At 41.1% G+C, this 27,114-nt stretch overlaps 1 protein-coding gene across 1 annotated transcript in view; it reads right to left on the minus strand.

Moving 5' to 3' along the window:
* WDPCP (WD repeat containing planar cell polarity effector) overlaps positions 1-27,114 on the minus strand; it is a 262,222-nt gene that overhangs the window by 101,309 nt on the left and 133,799 nt on the right. The window contains exons 12-13 of the mRNA XM_063441857.1: positions 15,220-15,283; positions 2,032-2,134 (exon numbers count right to left, since the gene is read on the minus strand). Of these exons, the coding sequence (XP_063297927.1) occupies positions 2,032-2,134; positions 15,220-15,283 (167 nt within the window). The remainder of the gene's footprint in view (positions 1-2,031; positions 2,135-15,219; positions 15,284-27,114) is intronic.

The raw sequence follows: 27,114 nt of genomic DNA on the forward strand, positions 1-27,114 counted from the left end.
ATATTAGGCAGTAAGTGAACAATTAATTCTTGAATTTCATGTGTTGGAAGCAGGAAAAAATGGTCAAGCAAAAAGATCTGAGTGACTTGACAAGGGCCAAATAGTGATTGCTAGATGGTTAGGTCCTACTAGAAGTGGTGCAAGGAAGGACACCAGTGAACCAGCATCAGGGTCATGGTGCCACAGGTTCATTGACGCCTGTAGGCAGCGAAGTTTAGCCCGTCTAGTCAGATCCCACTGAAGAGCTACTGTAGCTTAAATTGCTGAAAAAAAAACTAATGATGACCATGATAGAAAGGTGTCAGAAAACAAAGTAATTTGTAGTTTGCTGCATATAGGGCTGCAGACTGGTTAGAATGCCCATGATGACCCTTGTCCACCACCGAAAGAGCCTTCAATGGGGACGTGAGCCTCAGAATTGGATCATTGCCAGGTCTGATAAATCACTTTTTCTTTAAGATTAGGTTCATGGCCAGGTGCATTTGCATTGTTTACCTGGGGAAGATATTGCAGCAGGGTGCACTATGGAGGGAGGAAGACAGACCGGTGGTGGCAATGTTCTGCTCAGGGCTATGTTCCTCTGGCATTCATGTGGATGTTACTTTAACATATACCACCTGCCTAGAGATTGTTGCACCACTTCATGGCAATGGTGTTCCCTGATGGCAGTGGCCTCTTTCAGCAGGATAATACACCCTGCCATACTGCAAAAATTGTTCAGGAATAGTTTGAGGAAAATGACAAAGAGTTCAAGGTGTTGCCTTGGCCTCCAAATTCCCCAGATCTCAAACCTATTGAGCATTTGTGGGATTGTAACGAAAATATACCCCAACTTGCAGGCTTCAACTCAACAAAAGACAACACAGAGGAGAGATACGTCTACCGGACCTTAGAATGGCCGGACTTGAAGTATATGAGAGGAGACAGAGTCAGGAACGATCCGAGGTCAAGGGCACAAAGAGACAGCGTAAACTAGGACTAGTCGGGGTCTGGTACACAGTAAACAGCAAGCCGGCAAACAGAACAGATAAGGATAAAGAGATAACGTAGTCAGAAAGAAAGCCAAGGTCAATACGAAGGAACACAACTGAACACAACAAGCGCTAAAGGGAACTGCAACAGAAACCACGATAGGGCAAGGACTAAGGGAAAAAGGTGAGTATAAGTGCCTTCTAAATTAATGTGATTGGCTCCTGTCATATCCACACCCCCAAAAGGTAAGTGTATGGGGAGTGTGGCATGACAGGGGCCAATGGGAGCCTTTTGCCAATTTAGGCTCCCACTGTTTCTTTAAGAGCGCGCCCGAGACCCGCGGCGTGCTCTTAGATTCAGGCGGGACACGTGACCGCTTCTCGCGGTCACTGCCCGCCTTCCTGTTGCAGCCGTCGGATGAGCCGCGCGCGGCTCGTGCAGCAGCAGGACCGCGCGCGGCTCGAAGAGAGGACCGCGGCCGGCCCCTGGATAAGGTAAGTAACGCTACAGGGATGTGCTGGAACAAAAAATCTGATATATGCATCAGAGCTGTTTTGGTAGCACAAGGGGGGCCTACATAATATTAGGCAGGTAATTTACTGGAGGTGGCCAGTTCCAAGATAGAGTGGTGTTGATTTCTACTTTAACCTTATTTTTCATTCTCCACAAACCGATATTTGTTAAGTATATGGAATAAATATATATGGAATAAGTAAACCGAACATTAAAAATTCTGGGAAGTGACAGTTCCACTTTAACAAGACGGGACAAAAGAAGTACGGTTACAATTCTAAAAGAGTAACATTCCACATACAATGCTGCAAAATGAGAGCATAAGTATAACAGTTCTTTTTTAAAACTTATTTTATTCAAAGTGGAATTGCTACAAATTAAGTCAAAGATCCCTTGGTGGTGTTTGAAGCTTATCTCTGTTAATTCTTTATTTCTAGACACTGATTTAAACTAACAAATAACCCCCCACATTTACAACATTGCAGCAGCACAGAAAAATATTGATTTAAGAAAAAGAAAAGGTTTTAAAACCGCATTAATTCTTACCAACTCCAGCGCTTATTGATTCTGCATCTATTTCCTCTGCCTTTTTCTTTGCCACTTTAGCGAGTGCCAATTCACCCTTATCTAGTGCAAGGTAATGGATGTCCTTTGGAAATAAAGCAAAATAAAAGATTAATCTAAAATGAATCTTCGAGGTACAACAAAGACATTTTTCAAAGAAAGGGAATCTTTTATTGCCCAGATCACAGAACATAGACAGGACTGATGAACCCACTGTTACGTTTTAATTTTCTGAATTTTCATTCTTTCCCCATGCAAATGTATCATCTTACGTGTACCTTATCTCAAGCAAAGCAATCAAACACATTTCCTAAAGTAAAAAGCATCTATTTTACTTGCCAGCTGATTCTGCAATTTCATCCTAACCTATGCCTTTGAAAAATCAGCTACTGGAAACTTTCATTTTTGAAAAAGAAACATAACAGGATGTTTCGAAATACATATATAATCCAAAAGGTCGTGTTTCAGACTTCTGTGACTCTGTATTTAAATGGCAGCATCGGAGAACAGACACTTGGGATTGTAAGGTACAAAGACGAGTAAGTAAGTCCTTTAGGATATAATGCACAGTGTTTACCCACTCATGCTTCTGTTTCTAAAATAAAGAGGATACATCAGTCCATTTTGTATCCCAAAATGGAATTAGAATAGTAGAATAGATTTTAAAAATATAGAAATAAAAAAGGGGAAACAAATAGTGAAATATGTTTTTCTTATCAAAATAATATAAACTAAAAACACAGATGGGTAATAGTCTGTGTACGGTGCATCGTTGTGGTGGATGAGCACATTCTCTGGCTCTAAAAGGCCAAGATATCGGCTAGATGGAAGTGCCAATGCCATTTAAAAAGCAATTGTCACTTCTTCACTTTTACCACAACCAAATAGCCCATGAAACATGAAAGTGCAGTGGAGGTAATTATTGGGTTTTTTAAACTTATTTTCAGTGGCTTATTCACACTTATTCAGTAAACTCTCCACTGAGGTGAAGGAACAAGGAACGATCACTGCTTTGGGAGTACAGTTCCTCTAGAATGATGAATACACACACTAAATATACACATATATTCCGTTTATTTTGTGTAACTGTGTAAGTTGCCTTCTAGAGTAAATGTCATAGAGAACATCCATAGCTCACTTTAAAACTAAGAGCTGGATTCTTTTATCAGGGTATAAGGGCTTACTCTACTTACTGAATTCCTTAAGTAAAAAATTGCTATTCAGAAAACGAATCTGCTAAGAAAACCCACCTAAGTTTTTTTTTATTGCTTTTCATGAGCCAAGCCATGAAAACAGGTTACTTAGAAAAATCCATGTGTAGGGCAACAGTTTGCCATAATAGGAGGGATGCCATCCTTAGCATTGTTAGTGGAATTGCAACAGTATTTACATAATTAAAAATTGATATTTACAGTTGCAGCATGTACCAATCACATTTTTTAAATGTGTTTACTATAGCTTTAAGACACATTTCTGTGCATTATATTGCTATGATGGTATGTTACACACTCAGACAACAAATATTTGTGTAAAGCAACATAACATTTTAGTTATATTGTTCACTGCAGAATGGCAAGTTTTGTGCTGGAAAATCTACTAAACATGACTAAGCGTACATAGAACCTAAGTCTGGACTATATATAGGTGACAGTGAAATGGAAACAATGTGATCAGAACAGAATACGTTCACATTTAAATGGAATTTTTCAGCAGCATTTTGTATTATAAAAGGCTTAAAGGGACAGAAAAGACTATTTTGATCAGTGAAGCAAATCATGATCACTAGCATTCTAAGATCTGAGAAGTGGTCCTCATAGAAAATAATCCCGAGCACTTAATCCGTGGCTTCTTCTGATATTATGGGCTCTGTGACTGAATCTGAGAGGAAAACTGACTCACTATGATGACAATCCTTATAAGAGCAGACTTCAAAGGGAACTGCCACTTGTCTGGAATTAACAACAAATAAAACTTTGAAAATCAAATGTAACTTGTGTTGACCTTTTTCATGAGATGCTCCATTTTATTTTAAAAGAACATTTCAGACCCCATAACAACCTTATCTCAATGAAGTTGTTCTGGTGCCATTATATGTTAGGGGATTAAACCATTCAAACCCTTAACATATGATGGAGCTTAACCTCAGATTTGTACAAATGTCACCCAGCTTGGCTACTCTTTCCCAGCTTCAGTCCCCAGCGTCAAGGAAGAAGCCTCAGACTGGTCGCTGGATAAATGAGAATGGTACCTACCTTATTTTGTGCATTTTTCTCAATGGGAAAATCACACATACAATTTACCAAGAAACACAAAATAATATTTGATTACATTCTTAGTCTCAAGTCCTTCATATCCCCATTTCCTTTGGACTGGTAACTAAATGGTCCCATCTAACTTTTTATAATAGTACATCTAAACTTGCTATTAATTGTATATTGTGCCAAGCAACTAAAGAGAGCTGTGACATATAGGTTGTTTGTAAAAACTAATCAACCATTTTACAAAGCAAATTGCTCCATATTTTAACACATTTCAGTTAATACAAACAACATCAATTGTACATCCCTGCTTAATTGTTCAATCTTGATCTACCCTAGGAGGATGAAAGATTTGGCAGAAATTGAATTTGCAATCCCAAGGTTTGAAAAGACTCCACTGGTAGTGCATTAAGTAGTAATCTCACTGGCAATAATCATATAATGCATATTAAGACATATAGCTTTGGATCACCACTCATTGGAAAAATGTAATAAACATTTTAGAAACCCTGCAGTGATGCTCACATAAACTGAGAAATAGACAAATCACTTATGCTTATAACTATTATCTTCAAATTGATACGTGAATGATTGATTGAATGTAACACAATCTCTGTGAACACAGACACGTCACAATCAATTAATGTGTTTCGAATCAATCAGGAAATATTTATTCCAACTTTCTTGAGGAGAGGATGGCAGAATAGACCATGGTAGAATAGAAGGTTGGTTTATTTACAAGGAAGAACAAAACAGTTAGTACACAGATTTCTCATTAAACTAATAAGTTAGTATATAGCATCGCAATGAGGAAGAAGGAATATGAGTCACTCCAAAGCTTATTTCTTTTGCTTATGGGATCATGTGTTTATGCAAAATACTCTAAGTAAATAAAAAAAGTTATTGTGACCTTCCATTATTCGAACACCGTCATCACCAAAAAGCCAGTTCACAACATCTGCAGTAACAAAGGTTATGTGACTTTGAGTAAAATTATAGCACTAAAGGCTAAGATTTGAGCATGCAACTGATTGTTCATGTACACGTTTTTGTTCACAAACCTTATTTCACAGTGGTCTCGGACTTTGAAATATTACTTATACGTTCCACAGACAACTGTGTGCTGGATTGACACGTTTCAGCAATTCTGACACTGCCCCGAGCTTCGTTTCATTCAAGGCCTACAACATTTTGTTCTGTGCATCCCATTGTGTTAGAATTGTATCTTCTCAAGGCACTTATATGATACTAGCTGATGACATCAGCTTTTTCCTTTAACCTTAATGGAGATGCCTTTATGTAATTCTTGCTACCTGACGCATTCTACTTCTCATTCTATTACTAATATATCAGAACAACAAGAAATCAGGCTAGATTATTTTAGGCAAGCAAGTGCAGATGGAAAACATGGTCTATTTCAAAAGATATTTAGAGATCATTTGTTGGGAATGGAAGTTGGATACCTCATACTCTGTGATGTGATGTTTAGTGATAGTTACACCTTTTGTAATATAATGTTCAATTTTCAGTTGTTGGTAATAAAATGGCCGCTGGACACAAGACCCCCTGCCACATGATCTTTAGTGATTAACTGCTGTGAACGGTAGTCAGATACAGCAACGTCTGTGACGTAATATTTACTGATCAGCTGCGGATAATGGCATTTAGACTTCATAGCTTTTGTTATATGATGTTAAATAGCCTGCAGTCGTGAAAAGTAGTAGCTAAATTTAGGAGTCTTTACTGCATTGTCACGTATCCTTCGTATCCATGTGGCAAAAACTGAGATAATTACCTTCCGAAGATCGAGGGGAGTGCCGCTCGGCGGTCTAATGCCATGATGATGCCTGGCTTGTGCAGCATGTAGGTGCACACGCACGTTTTGGGGTCAAGGGCTAGGTACAGCCAATCGGATCTACAAGAGGGTTATTTAAACTCACTTATTCCTTAGCTCATTGCCCTGTCGTGGTTTCCCTTAGATGGTTATCTGAGAGTGTGTTCCTAATCGTGTTTTTCTGGTTTTTGACTTTGGCTTCGTTTTGACTTCCCGGATTTCTGGTACCCTTGACTTTTGGCTTTTCCTTATCGCTGTGTCTCATTCTGTATCCCTGACCTCTGCTAGTTTTCTGACTATTCTCGGGTACGTTAAGTCTGGCCATTCTAAGGTCCGGTAAGACTAGGGTGTGATACTATTATAGATAAACACAAAAATAATTCAGCGCTAGTAATCACAAAATTAGTCAAGGTAGGCAGCAACCCAAATGAAGGAAAACCCCTCGGGTCCTTCGGTGGATAGATACAAAAAGATATGGAAGGGCTGCGCCAAATAAGGGTAGATAGTCCAGTAAAGTATTGATAGGGTGCCAATAGATGGTCTAGGATACTTGATAGAGTTCCTCTGTGGATGCGTCTAGTGTAGACCGTTCCGTATATGAAAATACAAGAGAGGTAGAGGCGACTAATGGTATAGTATGAAAGTTCAGGGTGTGATAGGTAACAAAATGTAGAGAACTCACATTCAAGAGCTATGGCCAGCTCTGGTGTGGATTGCGTACAGCAGTATAATCCCCACTTATACGATATGTAGGGAGGGGGTCTCCGTCAACACCGTCTGGTAGTCCAGAACTCGGAAAGGAAAGACAGAAAGCGACAATAGTGCTCTCAATTTTGATGTGGTTCAGTGTGCAGATAAGAAGAGGTAAAAAACTCACATTTGAGGGAGCTATGGCCAGCTCTGGTGTGGATAGCGTACAGCGGTATAATCCCCGCTTATAGGATTTGTAGCGGCGATACGTCCGTCAGCACCGTCTGGTGATCCAAGGCTCCAATATAGAAAAATAAAAAGCAGTAATAGTGCTCTCAATTGTGATAGGTTAAGAGAGTAGTAGAGGAAATAAAATAATACTCACAAAGATAGAGCAGAGGTACTGCTCTATGGATAGGCGCTGGTGGTATGATTTATCCCATTCTGAAGAAGCCACTTATGGTGAAACGCGTTTATGGTTATTAATTCTGTATTTTATTGTGTATTTTAGATCAATAAAAGTTTTTTGGCTACTTTATTGTACCAATCCTCTTTTTATTGCACTCTCTATGCACTTTAAACTTTTTTTACCTATTCCTGGCATTTTAACCTTTCCTGGTTACTTTTACTTCCACTGGCAATTTTAAAGTTCCAGTACTCCAAGAAATCCTAGGTGGGGATCATACCACAAGCGCCTATCCATAGAGCAGTACCTCTGCTCTATCTTTGTGAGTATTATTTTATTTCCTCTACTACTCTCTTAACCTATCACAATTGAGAGCACTATTGCTGCTTTTTATTTTTCTATATTGGAGCCTTGGATCACCAGACGGTGCTGACGGACGTATCGCCGCTACAAATCCTATAAGCGGGGATTATACCACTGTACGCTATCCACACCAGAGCTGGCCATAGCTCCCTCAAATGTAAGTTTTTTACCTCTTCTTATCTGCACACTGAACCACATCAAAATTGAGAGCACTATTGTCGCTTTCTGTCTTTCCTTTCCGAGTTCTGGACTACCAGACGGTGTTGACGGAGACCCCCTCGCTAGATATCCTATAAGCGGGGATTATACCGCTGTACGCAATCCACACCAGAGCTGGCCATAGCTCTCTTGAATGTGAGTTCTCTACATTTTGTTACCTATCACACCCTGAACTTTCATACTATACCATTAGTCGCCTCTACCTCTCTTGTATTTTCATATACGGAACGGTCTACACTAGACGCATCCACAGAGGAACTCTATCAAGTATCCTAGACCATCTATTGGCACCCTATCAATACTTTACTGGACTATCTACCCTTATTTGGCGCAGCCCTTCCATATCTTTTTGTGATACTATTATGCATGCTGGATCAATATAATCCTGACATGCATGACATTTAGAGAGATATTTCACGTTAAACATCACTTTGGAAAGGCTGTTGCATTTTTTTTTTTACAATTTGCTTAAACATGCAATATATACTCGGTACAATAAGTATGAAACAAAGGAAAATGAAGTTGAGAAAATCAGAAGGAGAGCCAAGACAAATAATGCAGTTTCTGATGTAGATGACAGGACAAAAGGACAGACGCCAAAGAGTAGATAAACAGGAATAGTAGTAATCAGGGTAGGGCAGAGTAACACATACCTAGAATGTTACAGTGATGAACCACTATCGTAGGACATCCACAATCAGGAGATGAAAGCCAGGAATAAAGTATCTCCAATGTTACAATAAAAGGACTTAACTGACCACCAACGTTCTTCATCTGTATATTTAAAGTAATCTTAATATGTTTGGAGGCGGGGGGGAAATAAATTAAAAAATCTCTCTTTCTTTCAATCCCAGTTAACACAGATGAAAGAAATGTCCCTAATGAGGGCACATTTACCTGACCATTGACCTGTAACATTGCTGCTGCCACATTTTTAGGACAAAAAACTCACAGTTGAATGATCAATCAATGGTGAACCTCTGCTCCTGGACGTATATAATAAATGCCGATACATTGATTGTGACTTGTTGCTTTATCATCAATTATGTAATAAGCAGCAGTTTTATTCTAGTGCCCTTAAAACAATAAACTGTAGAAATACACATTAGGACAAAAATAGGTAGAGACACAGCATATTTATCAGTTCTGACTCAGATACCAAATGAACTATAATAGTAACACGTACCCTGGTTGTCTATCCTAACTTTTATGGCTTTGCGATCTTAATAAATAAATAATAATATATATATCAAGTTCTCATAAAGCTTGCTTAGTCAGAGAGCTTTATACATTTAGTGTGATTAATCATAAGTAGGGTTTTAGACAGATAGATATATAATAGGGCATACTAGTACAAAGGGAGACCCCTACAAAGGGTTTTTAATCTGACATTTGTAGTACTTTTATACAAAGTGCTATGCAAGTTGGCCTGTGAGCTTACAATCTAAAGGGATAATGTGCAATGACACAAAAAGGTGGCAGAGGAAAGAATACATTTCAAAGGACAATTGAAATACATCCCAGAATCATTTGGTACTTATTCTTCAGTACTTTACAATGGGTATACAAACATATCAAGTAGATCTTAGAAAACAATCATGTTGAATTGATAAAACAAGATAGTGAGCTTGTGGTTAAAGCTGATGTGGGGATTAGGTATCTTTCAGAGGAGGTGAAGGGAATTGTAATGAGAACAGAAAACATAAAGTCAGTTGTGGGCTCTACATCCAACAGCCTGGGTTGTGTACTATAGGACAGAGCATTTAGGTGGTTAGCAAAAAGAGTGTTTCTAAAAAATCATAGGATAAAAAGAGAAAATCAAATAAATTCATCTTGGAAAAAGAAGATTCACAAAACAGGGTCAATAAGATGGCTCCCTAAAGCTTGCAGGCGTTGTTTGCTGTTAAAAGTAAATTATTTTTTTCTAATTTGGTGGAGGTTGAATAGATTGTAGTGGAGAATAAGCTCGAAGTTGAAATTTTATTGAGTCTCTGCATGATGACTCCTAGATTATGCTATCAATATAATGTTTTATATTTACAATTAAAGCTATAAAGTTAGGGTTAAAACTGGTGTATGTCAATAAGGATGGTGTGGACAGGGCCTCCTCGGTGAGGGTAAAGTCACTACTTGGTTTACGGGCTTGGCCGAGTACTGGGGCATGGATGAGCTCCTGCAACAATGTAAAGCTCAGATTGGGAGGTATAAATATACGAATACTAACTGGACCGTATTGCAGAACTCTTGCACAGTGGGACTCTTGGGACTAGTACTGGGAAGTACTGTCAGCTGCTTCTTCACTCCTGAATGGCAAAGGCGGGAGGATGTAACATCAGATCTCTTTTAAACAAGCACCCATGAAGAACAGCGAAGAAGGGAAGCAATGACTAGAACTTGCAGCCCTGGAAGAAACATTCTGCATACAGGATTTTAATATTTGTGTGTGTGTCTGCCAGTGCAGTGACTGCGTGCGTGTCCCAGTGTAGGACTTTGTGTGTGTTTGCGTTTGTGATTGTGTCTGGAAAAATCTTTATGTGTGTACCTGGCAGTGTGTTTATGTATGTGTGGACAGTGAGAACCTGTGTGTCTGACAGTATATATCAATATTTGTGTCTGACAGGGAGTATCATTGGGTGTACCTGTCTGACAGTATGTTTCTAGGTGTGTATATCTGGTTCTATGTATCTAAGTATAAGTCTGTGAGTGCATAGCTGTGTGTTTGTCTGGAATGCAGATCTGTGAATGTTTATCTCTGTGTCTCATGTGTGTGAATGTGTGTGGGCCTGGCCAGTGGGCCTGTAAGGAGTCGCAAGGATTTGGATGGCAGCCCTGAGTGTACATGTTGCATAGCAAAAACATCAAAGCTTCATTAATGCAGTAAAATTCTTTTTTTGAGAGGAATAACTAAAGCCTTAGGTATTTATGTATCCCAAGTATCCTAGCTAGGATATAAAGAAAAGTAGATGCTGGAAAGCTCCATAATTGTAATGACATCAGCATGGGCCTGCAGCTGACTCATTCTAATTATCACTGAAGACTAACTGCAGACAAATACTAGTGGCTGATTAGCTTGACATTCATACAGTTGACACTCCAGAAGTTCAATTAGTTTAGAGAAACTGCAGCGGATCAGCAGTGCAGTGACTGTGTCGCATTTTACTCACTGATGTCACTATGGCATGTTTTGTTGATTCTTGCTTCTCCAAAATTGAAAAATACAATTTATGATTGTGTATTAAGTGTAACGTCTCTGGAAAATTATATTTTGAATTATCAAGTAAATGTTGACAAGTGATAACATTTTTTAATTATTCCCAAAAAATATATCTAACCAAGCTACGGTGAATTTAGTTGGAATTGCAAAATGAAATTTTCCATTGTTACATGCCATATTGCAATGGAGTCAAAACACGTTGATGCCTTTTAAAAAACAGAGTATTGTGGTAAATTGGCAACCAACCTGGAAAATTTAAGCCAAAATATATGTGCCATATGTTCATATCCGGAACCCAGGATCCCTAGATGGAGTACGCAACATCCTTTGAGATGCCTGAGGTATGCATTTCTGCTTATCAATATTCTACTAATTTAATACAATATACAAATAAAAGCTAATAACACATTTGTAACATAAGTGGTCTATTGAGTTGTACTGTCAGTATATTGATGGCCAATAGTTATGTCGCGAACGGTTTGCTGGCGAATAGATCCTGGTGAACATAGCTTGTTCGCGTTCGCCACGGACGGCAAACATATGCGATGTCCGGTCCGCCCCCTATTCGTCAATATTGAGTAAACTTTGACCCTGTACCTCACAGTCAGCAGACACATTCCAGCCAATCAGCAGCAGACCCTCCCTCCCAGACCCTCCCACCTCCTGGACAGCATCCATTTTAGATTCATTCGGAAGCTGCATTCTTTTATTTTTTTATTCTTTTTTTATTTATTTTTAGACAGTGTTATAGTTGAGCATGCTAGGCTGAACGTGCGTATATCATGGCTAGTTGCACTGAGGGTATGAGTATATAGCAGTACATTGTTGTGAAAGATGGCTGTCATGTTTAGGGTGTAGCTTGCACGTTATCAACTGTGTATTTATATCAACAGCTCCACCACTAGTTATAAATCAAGTGTGAGTCGCCCCATGAGATGAGACTAGTGAATAACATAATACATGAACGGTTAAGGTAAAGGCATGTAAGGAACTACGACAATAAACTCTTTAGGAGGTGAAATAATGACATGTTTAAACGCTTGCTACTTTACGATTAGTTAATGTGCAGAGAGCAGTTCATGTGATCAAAGGCATGGTGTGGAGGATCGGCTATAGTGGGACATGCTTGGCAGGCTGCTGTTTACTGCTTGTGCTCATCCGATCCCTTCTGAGCGCCAGGTGCAGACCCTGGGAGTCCCTGATACCTGGAACAACAAAGGCAAGTCTCTGGCTGAGTGCCGGGTTCGTGGCTTGAGGTGGTGGAAGCTTGTTTTGTCGGGTGGTCGGATCTGTCCCGGTGGTGCTTCACGTCCGGTGTGGAATTGTGGTGGCTTAAGGTGGAGGCGAGTGCTTGACGTGGGGCAGTCTCTGCATTTCTGTTTGTGCCTCCGGTCCCGTCTTCGACGCCTTTTGCGTTTGTGGATTTTAATGGGGACTGCTTCGCTTAGCTGTGGTGGAGCTTGTTGGGGCTGTGGTGGAGCTTGTTGGGGCTTCCTGCTTGTTATTTGCGTCCAAAATTGATTAAAGAGTCTATCCAGCTTAGACTCAATATCCTGCCATGCTTTGCTGGTACCAGGAGGACACGCGGCTGCCGCCATATTGGGAGAGTCGCAGATGAGTATGTCAGCCTGGGCGGCTGTGCTCTGTGCATCCATTAGCTCCAGACAGCCTCTCAGGGGTGGACCGGGATAACTCCCACCGGTCCGAGGGGGGGGGGGGGGGGGTAATGGAGCTCCTGCCGGGAAGTAGCTGCTCCTGGGCATCCCAGGATCGGGAGATCGGCCACCTCTCCCGCCCGGTGAGCACCAGATCACACTTGCCACGCGGAGGTAAGTAAGACTCTGTCGAGTTGCTGACCGCTATTAAGCATGTCGGGTCGGTCAGGTAGGAGCAACATTGCTGGGTCATCCCGTTCTGGGGTGAAATTCGCTTGTTGATAGCTGCTTAAAGTGAGATATTGAGGGAGCTCACACAAAGTGTGTCTTTCCTCCATGACAGCTAGGCCCCGCCCCCCGCAAGCTGCATTCTTAGTGAGAGGAGGGACAGTATAGCTGCTGCTGATTTAATAGGGAAATCGATAGCTAGGCTAGCGTATTCAGTGTCCACTACAGTCCTGAAGGACTCATCTGATCTCTGCTGTAAGGACAGCACCCCATAAAGCCCTTTTTTTTTTTCCTGTGTAATCTAATTGCAGTTGCCTGCCTGCCAGCGTGTGTGTCAGGCTCACAGCGTATACTGTGCCCACTTGCCCAGTGCCACCACTCATATCTGGTGTCACAATAGCTTGCATTTAAAAAAACCCAAAACTTTTTTGACTGTAATATAATAGCAGTCAGTTTCCTTCACACGTGTGCGTTTCAGGGCCTGCCAGGGCACAGTGTCACACCAGTGCAACTCATATCTGGTGTAACAGTAGTGTACATTTAAAAAAAAAAAATACAGGGGGCTTGTTGTCACCTTTCGGGGACCCTTGGTGTTGTACGTGGCTGGGTGGAGGAAGAGACCTTCAATGACATCAGTGAGGACAAGGAACGGGACATGGCTAGCTTGGTATTCAACCTTGTGCAAATGGGGAGTTTGCTGTTGTGCAAATGGACTGTTTGCGGTTGTTTGCGGTGCGTTAAACGGGGAGTTTGGTCTGTCACTGTGAAGCGGGCGGAACCCTTACACTACCTGATCGATACAACATCATACCTGATGTTTTAAAGCACGTTATTCCAAACAATTTAGGAATGTTAGGTGATTTATGCCCTTTATGGATTAAAACCAGACTCTGCATCAACTATGTAATTTTCCATGGAAGTTTTGCCATGGATCCCCCTCCGGCATGCCACAGTTCAGGTGTTAGTCACCTTGAAACAACTTTCCCATCACTATTGTGGCCAGAAAGAGTCCCTGTGGGTTTTAAAATTCGCCTGCCTATTGAAGTCTATGGCGGTTCGCCCGTTCGCGAACATTTGCGGAAGTTCGTGAACGGAAAATGTTATGTTCGCGACATCACTAATGGCCAACCATGACACCTAAAGTCTAACTGAGCATTATGGGAAGTGACAAACACAGACATTTGGGATCCTAAGGTTAACCATGACAGATTTAAGACATTCATTTATTCACCTTTCAATATTTTGACATAATGAAAAGGGAAAAAAAGAATCTAATTTGCATGAAATCACACCAAAATTAATAAAGTTCATTCTTAAAATAGACCTAGATAATTACATCTTCTGAGACAGATGCATTTTACCGGTGTTCTCGATGTTCTGCTAATTAAGTGACAGAATGTACATTTAACGGTAATTAAAGCTGTATAAAAAGAGCCATCAAAAAGGTTCACAAAACGTTTGTTTTATATAATTAGGTAGCAATTTGCAAACTCAGGAGAGTGAGGGTGTTTCATGATGCAATTCCACTTATAATTTAAACTGGGAGATAAAACCTGCAGGTTAAGTGACTTTTAAGGATAAACATTATTAGCATTTACTGTCTAAGACTTCGTTTTAAGACACCAGAATGTCTTCATTATGCAAAAGAGGCTAGCAAACGAATCAATGAAAAAGGCATTATAACAGTTTTATTTCCATTGTTCTGCAGAAAACAAAAAAATCTGCTGTGTAATGATTACATGCTGGGAGAGAAGGAAAGTAGGTTACTTTGGTCAACTGACCTTACTGGGACATGTGTTGCAAGGTCTTCTAAAACAACAGACTCATGGGGAGCTGTCCGCAGAGGAAGTTTAAAGAACTGGTTAATATTACTTTTGTAGCTAATTAAAGGGGAGGGCAAAAGAAAGAATTAAATGTTAAACTCCTTGAGCCTATGTCACAGCTTTGTTGTTTTAGAAAGTACTTTCAGGAGCGTTCATAATTTGTCACTGTTCATGGGGACTAAAGAGGCACAGTAGGAGGGTTTAAGAGTAATGGTGCAAAGACTGCCTTTATAGCCTTGATGCACCAGAGATCTTTTAAAGGCATGGATTAGTTGCACTCAGGCTGATTAAAGTGAAAGCTACCATGTTTTAGCAATTACAATGCAAAGATAAACACAAATTAATGGTTAAGAACAACTGTATAGTGAAGAACAAATCGAAGCGCTAACTAAGACGGTTTACCATTTTGTAAATTATCAAAGGGACATAAAAATATAAAAAAATAAGACAAAGCCGCTTTAAATACAAACATTGACTTACCATGAATAGGTCACGTGTACCAATATCTATAGCAAGCAAGAACGCCTTTTCAAATCTTTGATATCTGTATGAAGAAATGAAAGGAATTAAACAAAAGGCATATTCGGCCGTTATCTTTCATACAGAAACTAGCCAATTTGGGTGTATGTCCTGACAATACATATACGTTTTACAGTATATCACCCAAAAAATTCTTAGCTCTATGATAAAATACTTGGATTTTATTAAAATACATTATGGTACATTTCATAAGCAATAAATAAATTCAATGAAGAGCACTGTACCTTTATTGTCACACCATCCCTAGGCTATGTATCAGACTATGTATGTGTCTGTTTATGTGGTTTCCCCAGTGACAATGTGCAATGACATCACTGGGGACTCTTGACCGATTGTGATGTCATTGATGGTCATTTCAAGCTTAGGTCTATGCTGAGCTCATGTAAATTATAAGCAGCTATCCCAGGGCTTATAAAGCATTAATATTTACTTGTAAACCATTATTATTTTATACTAATCATTGCATGCCAAAGAAAATATTAATATTTAGGAAATCGTAATGACAAATGGGGTAGAGAAAACCTTAAACCATCAAACTTAAGTCAAAGTTGATCATTGTTCTATTCCCTGAACAGAGTTAGGTTGATTTTTTTTTCTTATACTAAAGTCTTAGCAATTCATTTAAAAAAAAAAAAAAAAAAAAAAAAAAACTTTATTCCAGCTGTCCTCCTGGCTGTGGACATGAAACTAGGTAAATTACTTTACCTAAAGTAATTTTTATGTTGGCTTACCTTGTCTAGTTTTCATTTAGCATGTCCCAAGATAGCTCAGCCTCTCTCTTGGAAGCCCCCAGTATGTGACCCCATTAGGATTAGCCTCTGAGGAATAAGGGTTATCCTTAGTTACAGGAACCCAATAAAATCCGCTGGGTAGTGGTGTTGGAAAATTACCTTCTATTATTTAAGAACAGGTATAGGGGGAGGGGGGGGAATTGTAGTCCAAGTGTCTGAGTTGACACGGTAGTGGGCGTCGTGGGTCCCTGAGCGTGTAGTCGGGTCTGTTGTGGACTGTCATCAGCATTGGGAGGACAGATATGCCCCCAGTTATGGGAAAGTTGGCAGTTCAAGGTCTAGTTTAGGTAATATAGTCCAACTAGGGGTACCAAGTCAAGGCGCATTTGTCAGAGCGGCCTCTCATGTCCGCAGTCAGGGTCTCCATGTTATGTATCTCTATAGGACAGGGGGCAGGACAGGGAGCTCTTTCACACTACGCGCACAAACACACACACACACACACACACACACAGAGAGAATGCATCCCTATACGTACACAGAAACACACAATGCATCCCTACACACATATAAACACAACATGCTTCACTTACACACAAAGAAACACACAATGCATCCATTACACACACACACAATGCAACCCTTACACATAAAGACAATGCATCCTTTGCACACATACACAGAAACAAACACACTGTTTCTCTTACATACACACAGAAACACAATGCATCTCTTACACACACTCAATGCACCCCTTACAGACACACACACTGCATCCCTTACATACACAGAAACATACCTTGCATCCCTTATGCATATAAACACAGATTCACACAATGCATCCCTTACACACAACCAGAAACACACAATACATCCCTTATACACAAACACACACTGCTTTCACTACACACAAACTGGTATCCCTATACTCTACATTCCACAAGCACACACATTAGATCCTCTACAATAACACATAACACATACCCTACATACTCCACTCCCTGTGAGTGAACTCATGGGTGGAACATGTAGGTGGACTTATGGGTGGGCCTCACCTGCAGGCTTTTTAATGTAAACACACACTGTGTGCAGCACTGGCGTTAGTTCATATGGCAGATCATATGCGTGGGGCATTGTGATGTCACATGGGGGTGGGACGGCAAATTTTTATTTTGCCTAGGGCGGCAAAAATCCTTGCACCAGCCCTGGGTTGTAGTGGCAGGTCTGTGCACGTAATCTCACAGATTTTAGAATTCACCATAGTCCAGAATAGGGTGATCACTGGGTAGGACCACCATATTCCCCTCCGCAGCACCAACAGACTGCCAGACTCTCTGTATTCATGTGGTGTAAGACGTCTGGCGTCCGATACCAGATTGTTAAAAGCTCGTAGCTTAGTTCCTAGTATTTTGAGCTAGTGGACAATTTGTGTGTCAGGGTGAAAATGTTGTCCCATTCACAGTCTGTAAGCGTCTCCCCAACAACTCTCTCCCATCTAGAGTAGAACCCGATTGGCTGAAATGATACCATAATCCCGATCCTGATATCCGCAAGTCCTTTTCATTTGTTTTTCCTATTCGTTTATGTTGGTCTACATATCATACATCTATTAGCTATATCTGTCCCCACTTTCTGGTTTTCTCCACTGCATCAGCATCTTAATGAAGTTATTAATTTATTCTTCTGCTAATAATTGTTTTTTACAGTATAATTTGCTAAATGAAAGCTAGTAAGCCAAAGTCTCATTTGAAGAGGCAGTTCCATAGGTTGAACAAATACAATCAAGTCAATAGCCTATAAAGTACAAGACAATTATTTTACACATAACTATGCATTAACATTTTCCATATCTTCTATTTTTAGTAAATCTATACAAAAGTGGATAGAAAATTACATAATAAAAGCTGTAAACAATATTACTTGAAAATAATGGTAATTTTAACCAACACAAAACAGAATGTCAACAGCCAGGAAACAAAAACAAATTTAAAGCGGCACTGTCATGCCGAATCCCGTTTTTTTTTTAACCCCCCTCCCGCCTCCACTACATCCAATTGACCCCCTAGTCACCCCCCAAATGCCCCTAAGCCCCCCAGATTACCTATTTTTAAATCTGTATCTTCTGCCCCGATCTTTATTCAGGGCGCCGCCATCTTTGTGTGGGTAGGTGAAGTCCCTGTGGGACACGTCATCTACCCACACTACACAGACTGTGAGATTCCCGCACATGCCCAGTGAAACACCTGGACATGCGAACGGGAATTTCATCTATTCATTCATTCATCAGACAGACGAATGAATGAATAGAAAAAATCAGACGAACAAACTAACACTGTGTATCAGTGTTCGTTTGTTCGATCAGTTTATTACAAGGAGGGAGCTACCGGCGTGCAGCTCCCTCCTTGTAATATGTAAAGACAGAAGCGGTGGGGAGCTGTGCTCCCCACCACTTCATAAGCCCCCCAGATCCCCCCCTCACTCTATGGGGGTCAATATGACCCCCATAATAGCACAAGGGAGATTAAAATCTCCCCAATGCCCCTACTCGCTAGGCCCCCACCCACAGCGCAGGAGTGGGGGCCAGGGGGGGAGGACAGTAGGTCCCCCCCTTATTATTTTATTAGGGCCCCCACCCACAGCGCAGGGGTTGGGGCCAGGGGGGGAGGACAGTAGGTCCCCCCCCTTATTATTTTATTAGGGCCCCCACCCACCGCGCAGGGGTGGGGGCCAGGGGGGAGGACAGTAGGTCCCCCCCATCTTTAACCCCCGCGCAGGGGGGGGGGGGTTATTAGGTGTTTTTTTTTTTTTTTTACAGTGAGCAGCCACAGGCTGCTCACTGCTTACTAGACATGCCCCTACTCGCGGTATAGCGAGTAGGGGCATATTATTTACTAATACTAAGTAATCTTTACTTAGTATTAGTACATTTGGCTTCAAGACCAATTCAGGTCTTTCAGCCTTTTAGTAGATAGCTCCCTGATACCGTGGGAATTAGGGAGTTATCTACTAAGCGGCTGCAAGATGCAGCCACAGCAATGAATAGGATCGGAGTTTCATTCATTAGAATGAAATTCCGATACGAACAAAGTACCGAATTGCATCCTAACACCAATGGAGAAACTCTTCTCATTCTGTTAGGATGCAATTCGGCAGTTTTGCCGGCGTTCTGTCTAAGTGACAGGACTTTCAGCAATACTGACAGGAAGCATTGTGGGAACTGGGAGGAAAGCTAGGGATCATGGGAAAATTGCTCTGACCAGCGGAAATGAAGCACACTTTGCTCCTCCGCTGGTCAGAGCTGGTCAAGCGGAGGAATCCTACATAAGACAGAGTCCCTACTTTGTCTTATGATTTTAAAGAAAACTAAAGAAGACAGGAAGAAAAGAATAACAGATCCCGAGAGAGGGGGAGAAGAGGAAGAGATTGAGGAAAGGTAAGTTCGGCATGACAGTGCCGCTTTAATAAAAGAATTGCAACAAATACGAGAAAAATATGAGAAGTTTAGAAATGCAAGCCGAATTTTAATTCGAAGCACAAACGGTTTATAATGATAATTTAAAAACAGATCAATCTGCTTTGTGACAAGAAAAGTAAGCAAGATGAATATTGTTACCACTGGATTTCAGGCCTCCCCACCACCCTGATTTCAGCGGGCCAGTCATTAGACATGCTCGCCCTTTGCTAAGGGCACTAGGACCCTGCAGAGAGCACTAAAACGGATAATTGACAGGCCAGGAAAACCTGCCGGTTCTTCAGGCGGACCCGCACTCATTCAGGGCAGCTCTGTCTTAAATAGAGATTAGGCACTCTAAACACAATTTCTGCTACAGCTTACTATTGTGGTTATTGTGCTACAGATTTGAGGATCTCATCAGCCGTAGTTAGACAAAAACTGAAGCTCTCCCTAGGAATATAAAGGTGCCCACTTATGGTTGTACTGATGAGGTGTAAACTACTATCGAGTATGAATCTGCCCAACCTGGATGGCAATGTCAGGCTAATTGCGCAGGGCTAACTTGCTTCAAGCATTCTCAGTCAATCATTCTTGGACGGTATTGAAGTTAATGATGTGTAAATGTAGTTTCCACATTATCAGCAAAGAACAGTTGGTCTCTGAGTGCTTTGAGAGCGAAACGGATTGACAAAAATAAAATGTAGATAGCACCTTTGGACTTATAGTAGCATAACCACTACAATGAGCTGTAGTGGTTACGATGCTCACAGTGTCATTTTAAAAGACTGCTCCTTCTCTTTTGACATCAAAACGGACAACTGCGTTGTCAGTTATTGGGCCACAGTGTTTTGGCATATTATTAAAAAAAAACAAAAAACATTTCCTACTTAAAAAAATAGTAATTACAACTGTTATTAAAAGTATGCAATTCATTCTAAACAAAGAAGGTATTTTACCCCTGTATACAGTAGGCATGGACGACTATGCTTCAATGTGAGTGACTGAGTGGGCAGGGAGCTGCTCTGTGGAGTCCATGATTATTCTGTAAACATTTTGTATCTATGACTACTATGCACACACACACACACAGCTAGCCAGACAAACTGCATTGTTTCAGAATCTCCACATGGAAGCTTAATAGGAACAACACTAAAGGGGGAATACAAATCTTCTTTAAATATACACAAATAGCTTAATGTTCTTAATGTGACATGAAAAATATTTAAAGAGTTACTCCAAGCACCTTGATTTGAGGTGGCCATGGTGCCTGGAGTCTGTATGTACAGTGTTATGTATGTTATGCTATGAAATGCTACATATCCAGAGATCAAACCCTAGCAGCCAGACTCCACTTCCGGCAGCATCATTATCCAGTCCAGAATAACATTATGGGCCTCCAAACGTCAGTTCTCTACAGAATTGATGCCAGACAGCCAATGGCAGTACTGCCCCCTCCACTCTGTCCCTATCCTCCCCTGTTCATTCTCTTTGACCTCCTTTCCCCTCCGGCAAAGGCGAGTGACACAAGCGAAGGAGGATCAGACTGAGAGGAGAACTTTGACTCAGCTTTGGAACAGAGGTAAGTTAAAGAGTTTCTTATACATACCACCTTAAAAAAGGGTTACACTAATGAAAACCAATGTTTTATGAAAACATTGGTTTTTGGTTGGAGTAACCCTTTAATTCACTCTCACAAAACCGACACTTATATAGTGTTAATATATAATATTTTTGCAATATTGCAATATTGACATAGGAGCTTGCCAAAAAACAAACTCAGATCAGTATTCAAAGCAAACCTACACAACAAGACCATGGTTTACTGCTACAGTACTATAGTTATTATAGGGTTATCTACTTTTGGACTGTTAGAGATGAATACAAATGTATATGGAAACACTAGCTTACTTCCATGATTTCTTTGTAAAACAGGTGATACACTGAGGTTAGGTTTCAAAAGCAAGGGGGGAATGTAGCATCCAAAACGAGCTTTTCATTAGTTTCCATGGTGACTGTGGACATTGTCATGTTTATAATTTTTATCCACAAGTGCTTTTTATAAATAACATCAATGGCATTTAAGTGGATCAGGTCAGCTTTAGATAAGGAAATATATTTAATTTGAACATGGACTGAGTAAAACCCGCAAATATATAGATCAAATGATATATTAAAATAGCTCTCCTTACTCATGATAGATACACACTGTCAAAACAAAAATACATATGAAATCAAACAAATCTAGTAAAATGACCAATTAAGATAGCAAAATTATCGCGTTGTCTACAGTAATCCTATCTCATTTTTGCAGAACTAATACATAATAGTACACATTTAAATTTTTCCTTTATAACCGGTTATTGAGAATAATATGTGAAATTACACTATATATATATATATATATATATATATATATATATATATATATCCAACACAATGATATATAAACAAGAAACCATGTAGCAAAGAGTCATAATATACATGCAATTAAAGCAGTAATTGCACAACACATATAAATATAATTACCGGTACCTACTGAACACTGGAGGCAAAACTTAAATGCAAGCCCAACCATCTATCACCAGCAAGGCATTAGAGAAAGGCAATGGCGATACAGAAGGAAAAGGCAGATTAGAATTCCCTTCCAAAGAGGCGTTCCCTTCCAAGGAGGCGTTCAGCACTTTGCTATTGCTGAGGGGTCTCCGTCAATCAGTTCTATAATTATTATTATTATTATGTTATTTATATAGCGACATCAAATTCCGCACCGCTTTACAATTGGTGGACGAACAGACATGTATCTATCTAAACACAGACAGAATTGATACTTCTACAGACATCCCAACTTGCAAAAATGCATTTCAAGGAGGTGGCTTCACCAGCTCTGGCGCCTCCCTACCCTCCTCTCCTGCAAACATGTATGAACACCTTGGCACACAGATACACACAATGACACATACACTTAGATACACACTGACACACAGATACACACACATACTCTGACACATACACTCAGATACATACACTGACACACACAATTTAAAAGTGGAATTGGCTTTGTACTGCCAATATTTGTCAGTGATTTCATGTACTGCATTTCAGGCACCTATGAGGAATTTGTGAGGCTCAAACAACTGAACTCAATAATTAGTATGGGTGTTCAAATACTTTTGGCCATGTAACTTACCGACATGATGGACAGAGTGTATGTATACAACATATTTCAATATTTAACCCCTTAAGGACTGCGGATGTACTAGGTACGTCCAACAAAAAACGGTCCTTAAGGGCCGCGGACGTACTAGAACATCCGCGGCAAATATGAGCACTGGAAGCGATTGTGATCGCGTCCAGACGCTCTAAGGGTTTTGCAGCAATGCCACGATGTCGAGGGATCCTGCAATACCTCTCCTGAATGCAGGGCCGCTAAGTGATTGCTCCCCAGGTGCGATCACTTCCGGGTTGCCCCACGATGCTCTGCCTGTGTGCTGAGTGCCTCGAGGGGTCGAGGCACTCAATGAAGAACTAAGCTGTTATGCTGTAGTAAGTATTGATTTTTTTTGCATTTTATATCCTTCTGTAATTTTGGATAAAATCTACTTACTGCTGGTTAAAAATCAACAGTTTACTTAAAATATAGGTTCAAAGGAGTTTGATGAATATAGCTAGATTTGGCATTATTGTCTGGTTTCATTTCTAATCAAATCATGAATCTGTAATGTATTAAAGCACCCAATCTAAAGATCTCAAATGTGACAAAAGTCCAGCAGTTCAAGTATCATAGCTTAGCTTAAACATCCAGTCACTCACACTGGTCTTCAGCCTCCATCCATTACGTGTATACCAAGATCCATGGGTAACTACTTATAGGCTCTCAGGGAATTTTAACTTTCGTTAACCCCTTAAGGACCGCAGACATACTAGGTATGCCCGACAAAAAACGGTCCTTAAGGTACTCCTAGGTACATCCGCGGCAAATATGATCGTGATCGCTTCCAGACACTCTGAGAGTATTGCAGCGATGCCTCGATGTCGAGGCATATTGCAATACCTCTCCTGACTGCTCGGCCGCCACGTGTAGCGGAGAGGTAGTATAATCCACAATATCTCCACTGGTAAACAGGAACAGCATATAAAAATCCAGGTAGGCAGGTACAATATCCAATAATCCCGGTAGCGTTATAAGAATCCTTCCTTCCCAAGAACTAGACGACACATAGGCTGGGAGTCAACTGAGGTTTTATTCACAGGTCACAGTATTTATGTGGTTCCCCATGCAAGGGGTTTCTTGAGTGACTTTACAGGGGTTGTACAGTAGGGGACTACATGGGGAACTGAACATACAGGACCATTTCCCCACCATGCACTGCTGTACGAGAGGGATACTCCCATAAGAATATCCTGTTAAGTGGATTATCCCTCTGTACAGCAGACTCTGTCTTTTTACTCAAAAATACATAACTTGCACATTATTTGTGCTATTCAACCGAATTACATCTATATACAGTTGCAAGAAAAAGTATGTGAACCCTTTGGAATGATATGGATTTCTGCACAAATTGGTCATAAAATGTGATCTGATCATCATCTAAGTCACATCAATAGACAATCACAGTCTGCTTAAACTAATAACACACAAAGAATGAAATGTTGCCATGTTTTTATTGAACACACCATGTAAACATTCACAGTGCAGGTGGAAAAAGTATGTGAACCCCTAGACTAATGACATCTCCAAGAGCTAATTGGAGTGAGATGTCAGCCAACTGGAGTCCAATCAATGAGATGAGATTGGAGGTGTTGGTTACAGCTGCCCTGCCCTATAAAAAACACACACCAGTTCTGGGTTTGCTTTTCACAAGAAGCATTGCCTGATGTGAATGATGCCTCGCACAAAAGAGCTCTCAGAAGACCTACGATTAAGAATTGTTGACTTGCATAAAGCTGGAAAGGGTTATAAAAGTATCTCCAAAAGCCTTGCTGTTCATCAGTCCACGGTAAGACAAATTGTCTACAAATGGAGAAAGTTCAGCACTGCTGCTATTCTTCCTAGGAGTGGCCATCCTGTAAAGATGACTGCGAGAGCACAGCGCAGACTACTCAATGAGGTGAAGAAACATAGAAACATAGAATGTGATGGCAAATAAGAACCATTCGGCCCATCTAGTCTGCCCAATTTTCTAAATACTTTCATTAGTCTCTGGCCTTATCTTATAGTTAGAAGAATCCTAGAGTGTCAGCTAAAAACTTACAAAAGTCACTGGCAAATGCTAACATCCCTGTTAGCAAATCTACAATACGTAAAACACTAAACAAGAATGGATTTCATGGGAGGATACCAGAGAGGAAGCCACTGCTGTCCAAACAAAACATTGCTGCACATTTACAGTTTGCACAAGAGCATCTGGATGTTCCACAGCAATACTGGCAAAATATTCTGTGGACAGATGAAACCAAAGTTGAGTTGTTTGGAAGAAAAATGTGTGGCGAAAAAGAGGCACAGCACACCAACATCAAAACCTCATCCCAACTGTGAAGTATGGTGGTGGGGGCATCATGGTTTGGGGCTGCTTTGCTGCGTCAGGGGGTGGACGGATTGCTATCATCGAAGGAAAAATGAATTCCCAATTATCAAGACATTTTGCAGGAGAACTTAAGGCCATCTGTCTACCAGCTGAAGCTCAACAGAAGATGGGTGTTGCAACAGGACAATGACCCAAAGCATAGAAGTAAATCAACAACAGAATGGCTTAAACAGAATAAAATACGCCTTCTGAAGTGGCCCAGTCAGAGTCCTGACCGCAACCCGATTGAGATGCTGTAGCATGACCTCAAGAAAGCCATTCACACCAGACATCCCAAGAATATTGCTGAACTGAAACAGTTCTGTAAAGAGGAATGGTCAAGAATTACTCCTGACCGTTGTGCACGTCTTATCTGCAACTACAGGAAACATTTGGTTGAAGTTATTGCTGCCAAAGGAGGTTCAACCAGTTATTAAATCCAAGGGTTCACATACTTTTCCCACCTGCACTGTGAATGTTTACATGGTGTGTTCAATAAAAACATGGCAACATTTCATTCTTTGTGTGTTAATAGTTTAAGCAGACTGTGATTGTCTATTGTTGTGACTTAGATTATGACCAGATCACATTTTATGACCAATTTGTGCAGAAATCCATATCATTCCAAAGGGTTCACATACTTTTTCTTGCAACTGTAGATAGCTGGGATCTGAGGGCATACTTTGGGAAACTACCGCTCAGGTCCCAGCACAATTAGCCGAACGCCGCACAAAACATACTTTAATAGGAACTCATAAGAAAACACACAAATGAACAGTTTGAATGAAAGTACCGAAAGACCAGTGGTCCCGAACGGTCTGGAAGTCCAGCGGTGTTCGTGTCGTCGAGTAGCCGATTTTAGTTCCAGGCACTCGACGACCAAACACCACTGGGCTAGAAGTGAATCCAAGATGGCCGCTGCCGCGTGGTTGGTATCTGAACGTCGGCCACCCTGCAAATCAATTAACCGAGGGTAGATACATTGTTGCAATCTGTTAATGGGAGCCACACAACCTCCTGTGTGTGTTCTCCCATTCGGTACTTTGTTCGTTTCACGAACAGTGTTGGAAGTCACTGTTCGTGAAACTGCCATAGGAATGCTAGCGGCTTTCGTGCCACTAGCATACGAATGCCCTCTATCACATCTTTAAGCGAACACGTAAAATAAACTACATATGACACAGTCTCTCCAGGACAACCATTATATATAAGAGAATAGTCTTAAGTGGCTAGGTTTGCCACACCACGTGGCGCCCGACAGTTTAGTAGAGCACCGGAAGCCATCGGGCAGCCTACCGGTGCTCTGCCTGTGTGCACTTGGTGAAGACTTAAATAAAATCAATAAAATATGAAATAAAAATAAATAAATATAGGTGGGGCCGGACCGCCATGCTGGCTGGTCATTTTAGCAGCTTGGAAATAAGCTGCTAAAAAGCCAATAATCGACTCTCCCTGTGCCTACAAGCAGTTATCAGAGACCAGAGCGGCTACTGATACCGCTGGCAGAGCTTTAGACTGGATGTTGAGAAGCCTTGCGGGGAGTTGGTGCATCCAGAGCTTGCGGCCTACTTAAGCGACGAGTGAGGTGGAGCGCCGTCTTACCTATCTGCAGAACGCCACAGGACAGCTCCATGAGACATCGTCTCCTCTGTCCAGTTTCCCCCCTCTCTGGAACGGTGGGGGTCATCCCAGTTCACACTGGTTCAACGCACATACCTCTGACGATCCCTGCAACAACATGCAGACTGAGCCTGGCAAACGGTAACAAGCTTCCCTCATTGGAGCGCACATCCACGCAGCCTCACGGAAATCAACATGCAACGATGGAGAAAACACTCCAACGACTCGACGATACCTTCCAATGGTTTTGGGCAAAGCTGGAGGCACGACTGTACCAGCCACCACAAACCACAATGAAAGAGGTGAGGAATGGAGGGGCCTCTCTCGGGCGAAGCTCACATGCCAGCATCAATTCTCCACACTAAAGCCTACCTGGGCCAAGGGCCCTGAAGAGAATGCCTCGGCAGCATAGACCACACCGCAAAAAGACCGCCCGCCGCTGGTGGCGGCAAAAACCTGGGTCTCC

Source organism: Pelobates fuscus, chromosome 2 (genome assembly GCF_036172605.1).
Source record: "Pelobates fuscus isolate aPelFus1 chromosome 2, aPelFus1.pri, whole genome shotgun sequence".
NCBI classification, from domain to species: Eukaryota; Metazoa; Chordata; class Amphibia; order Anura; family Pelobatidae; genus Pelobates; species Pelobates fuscus.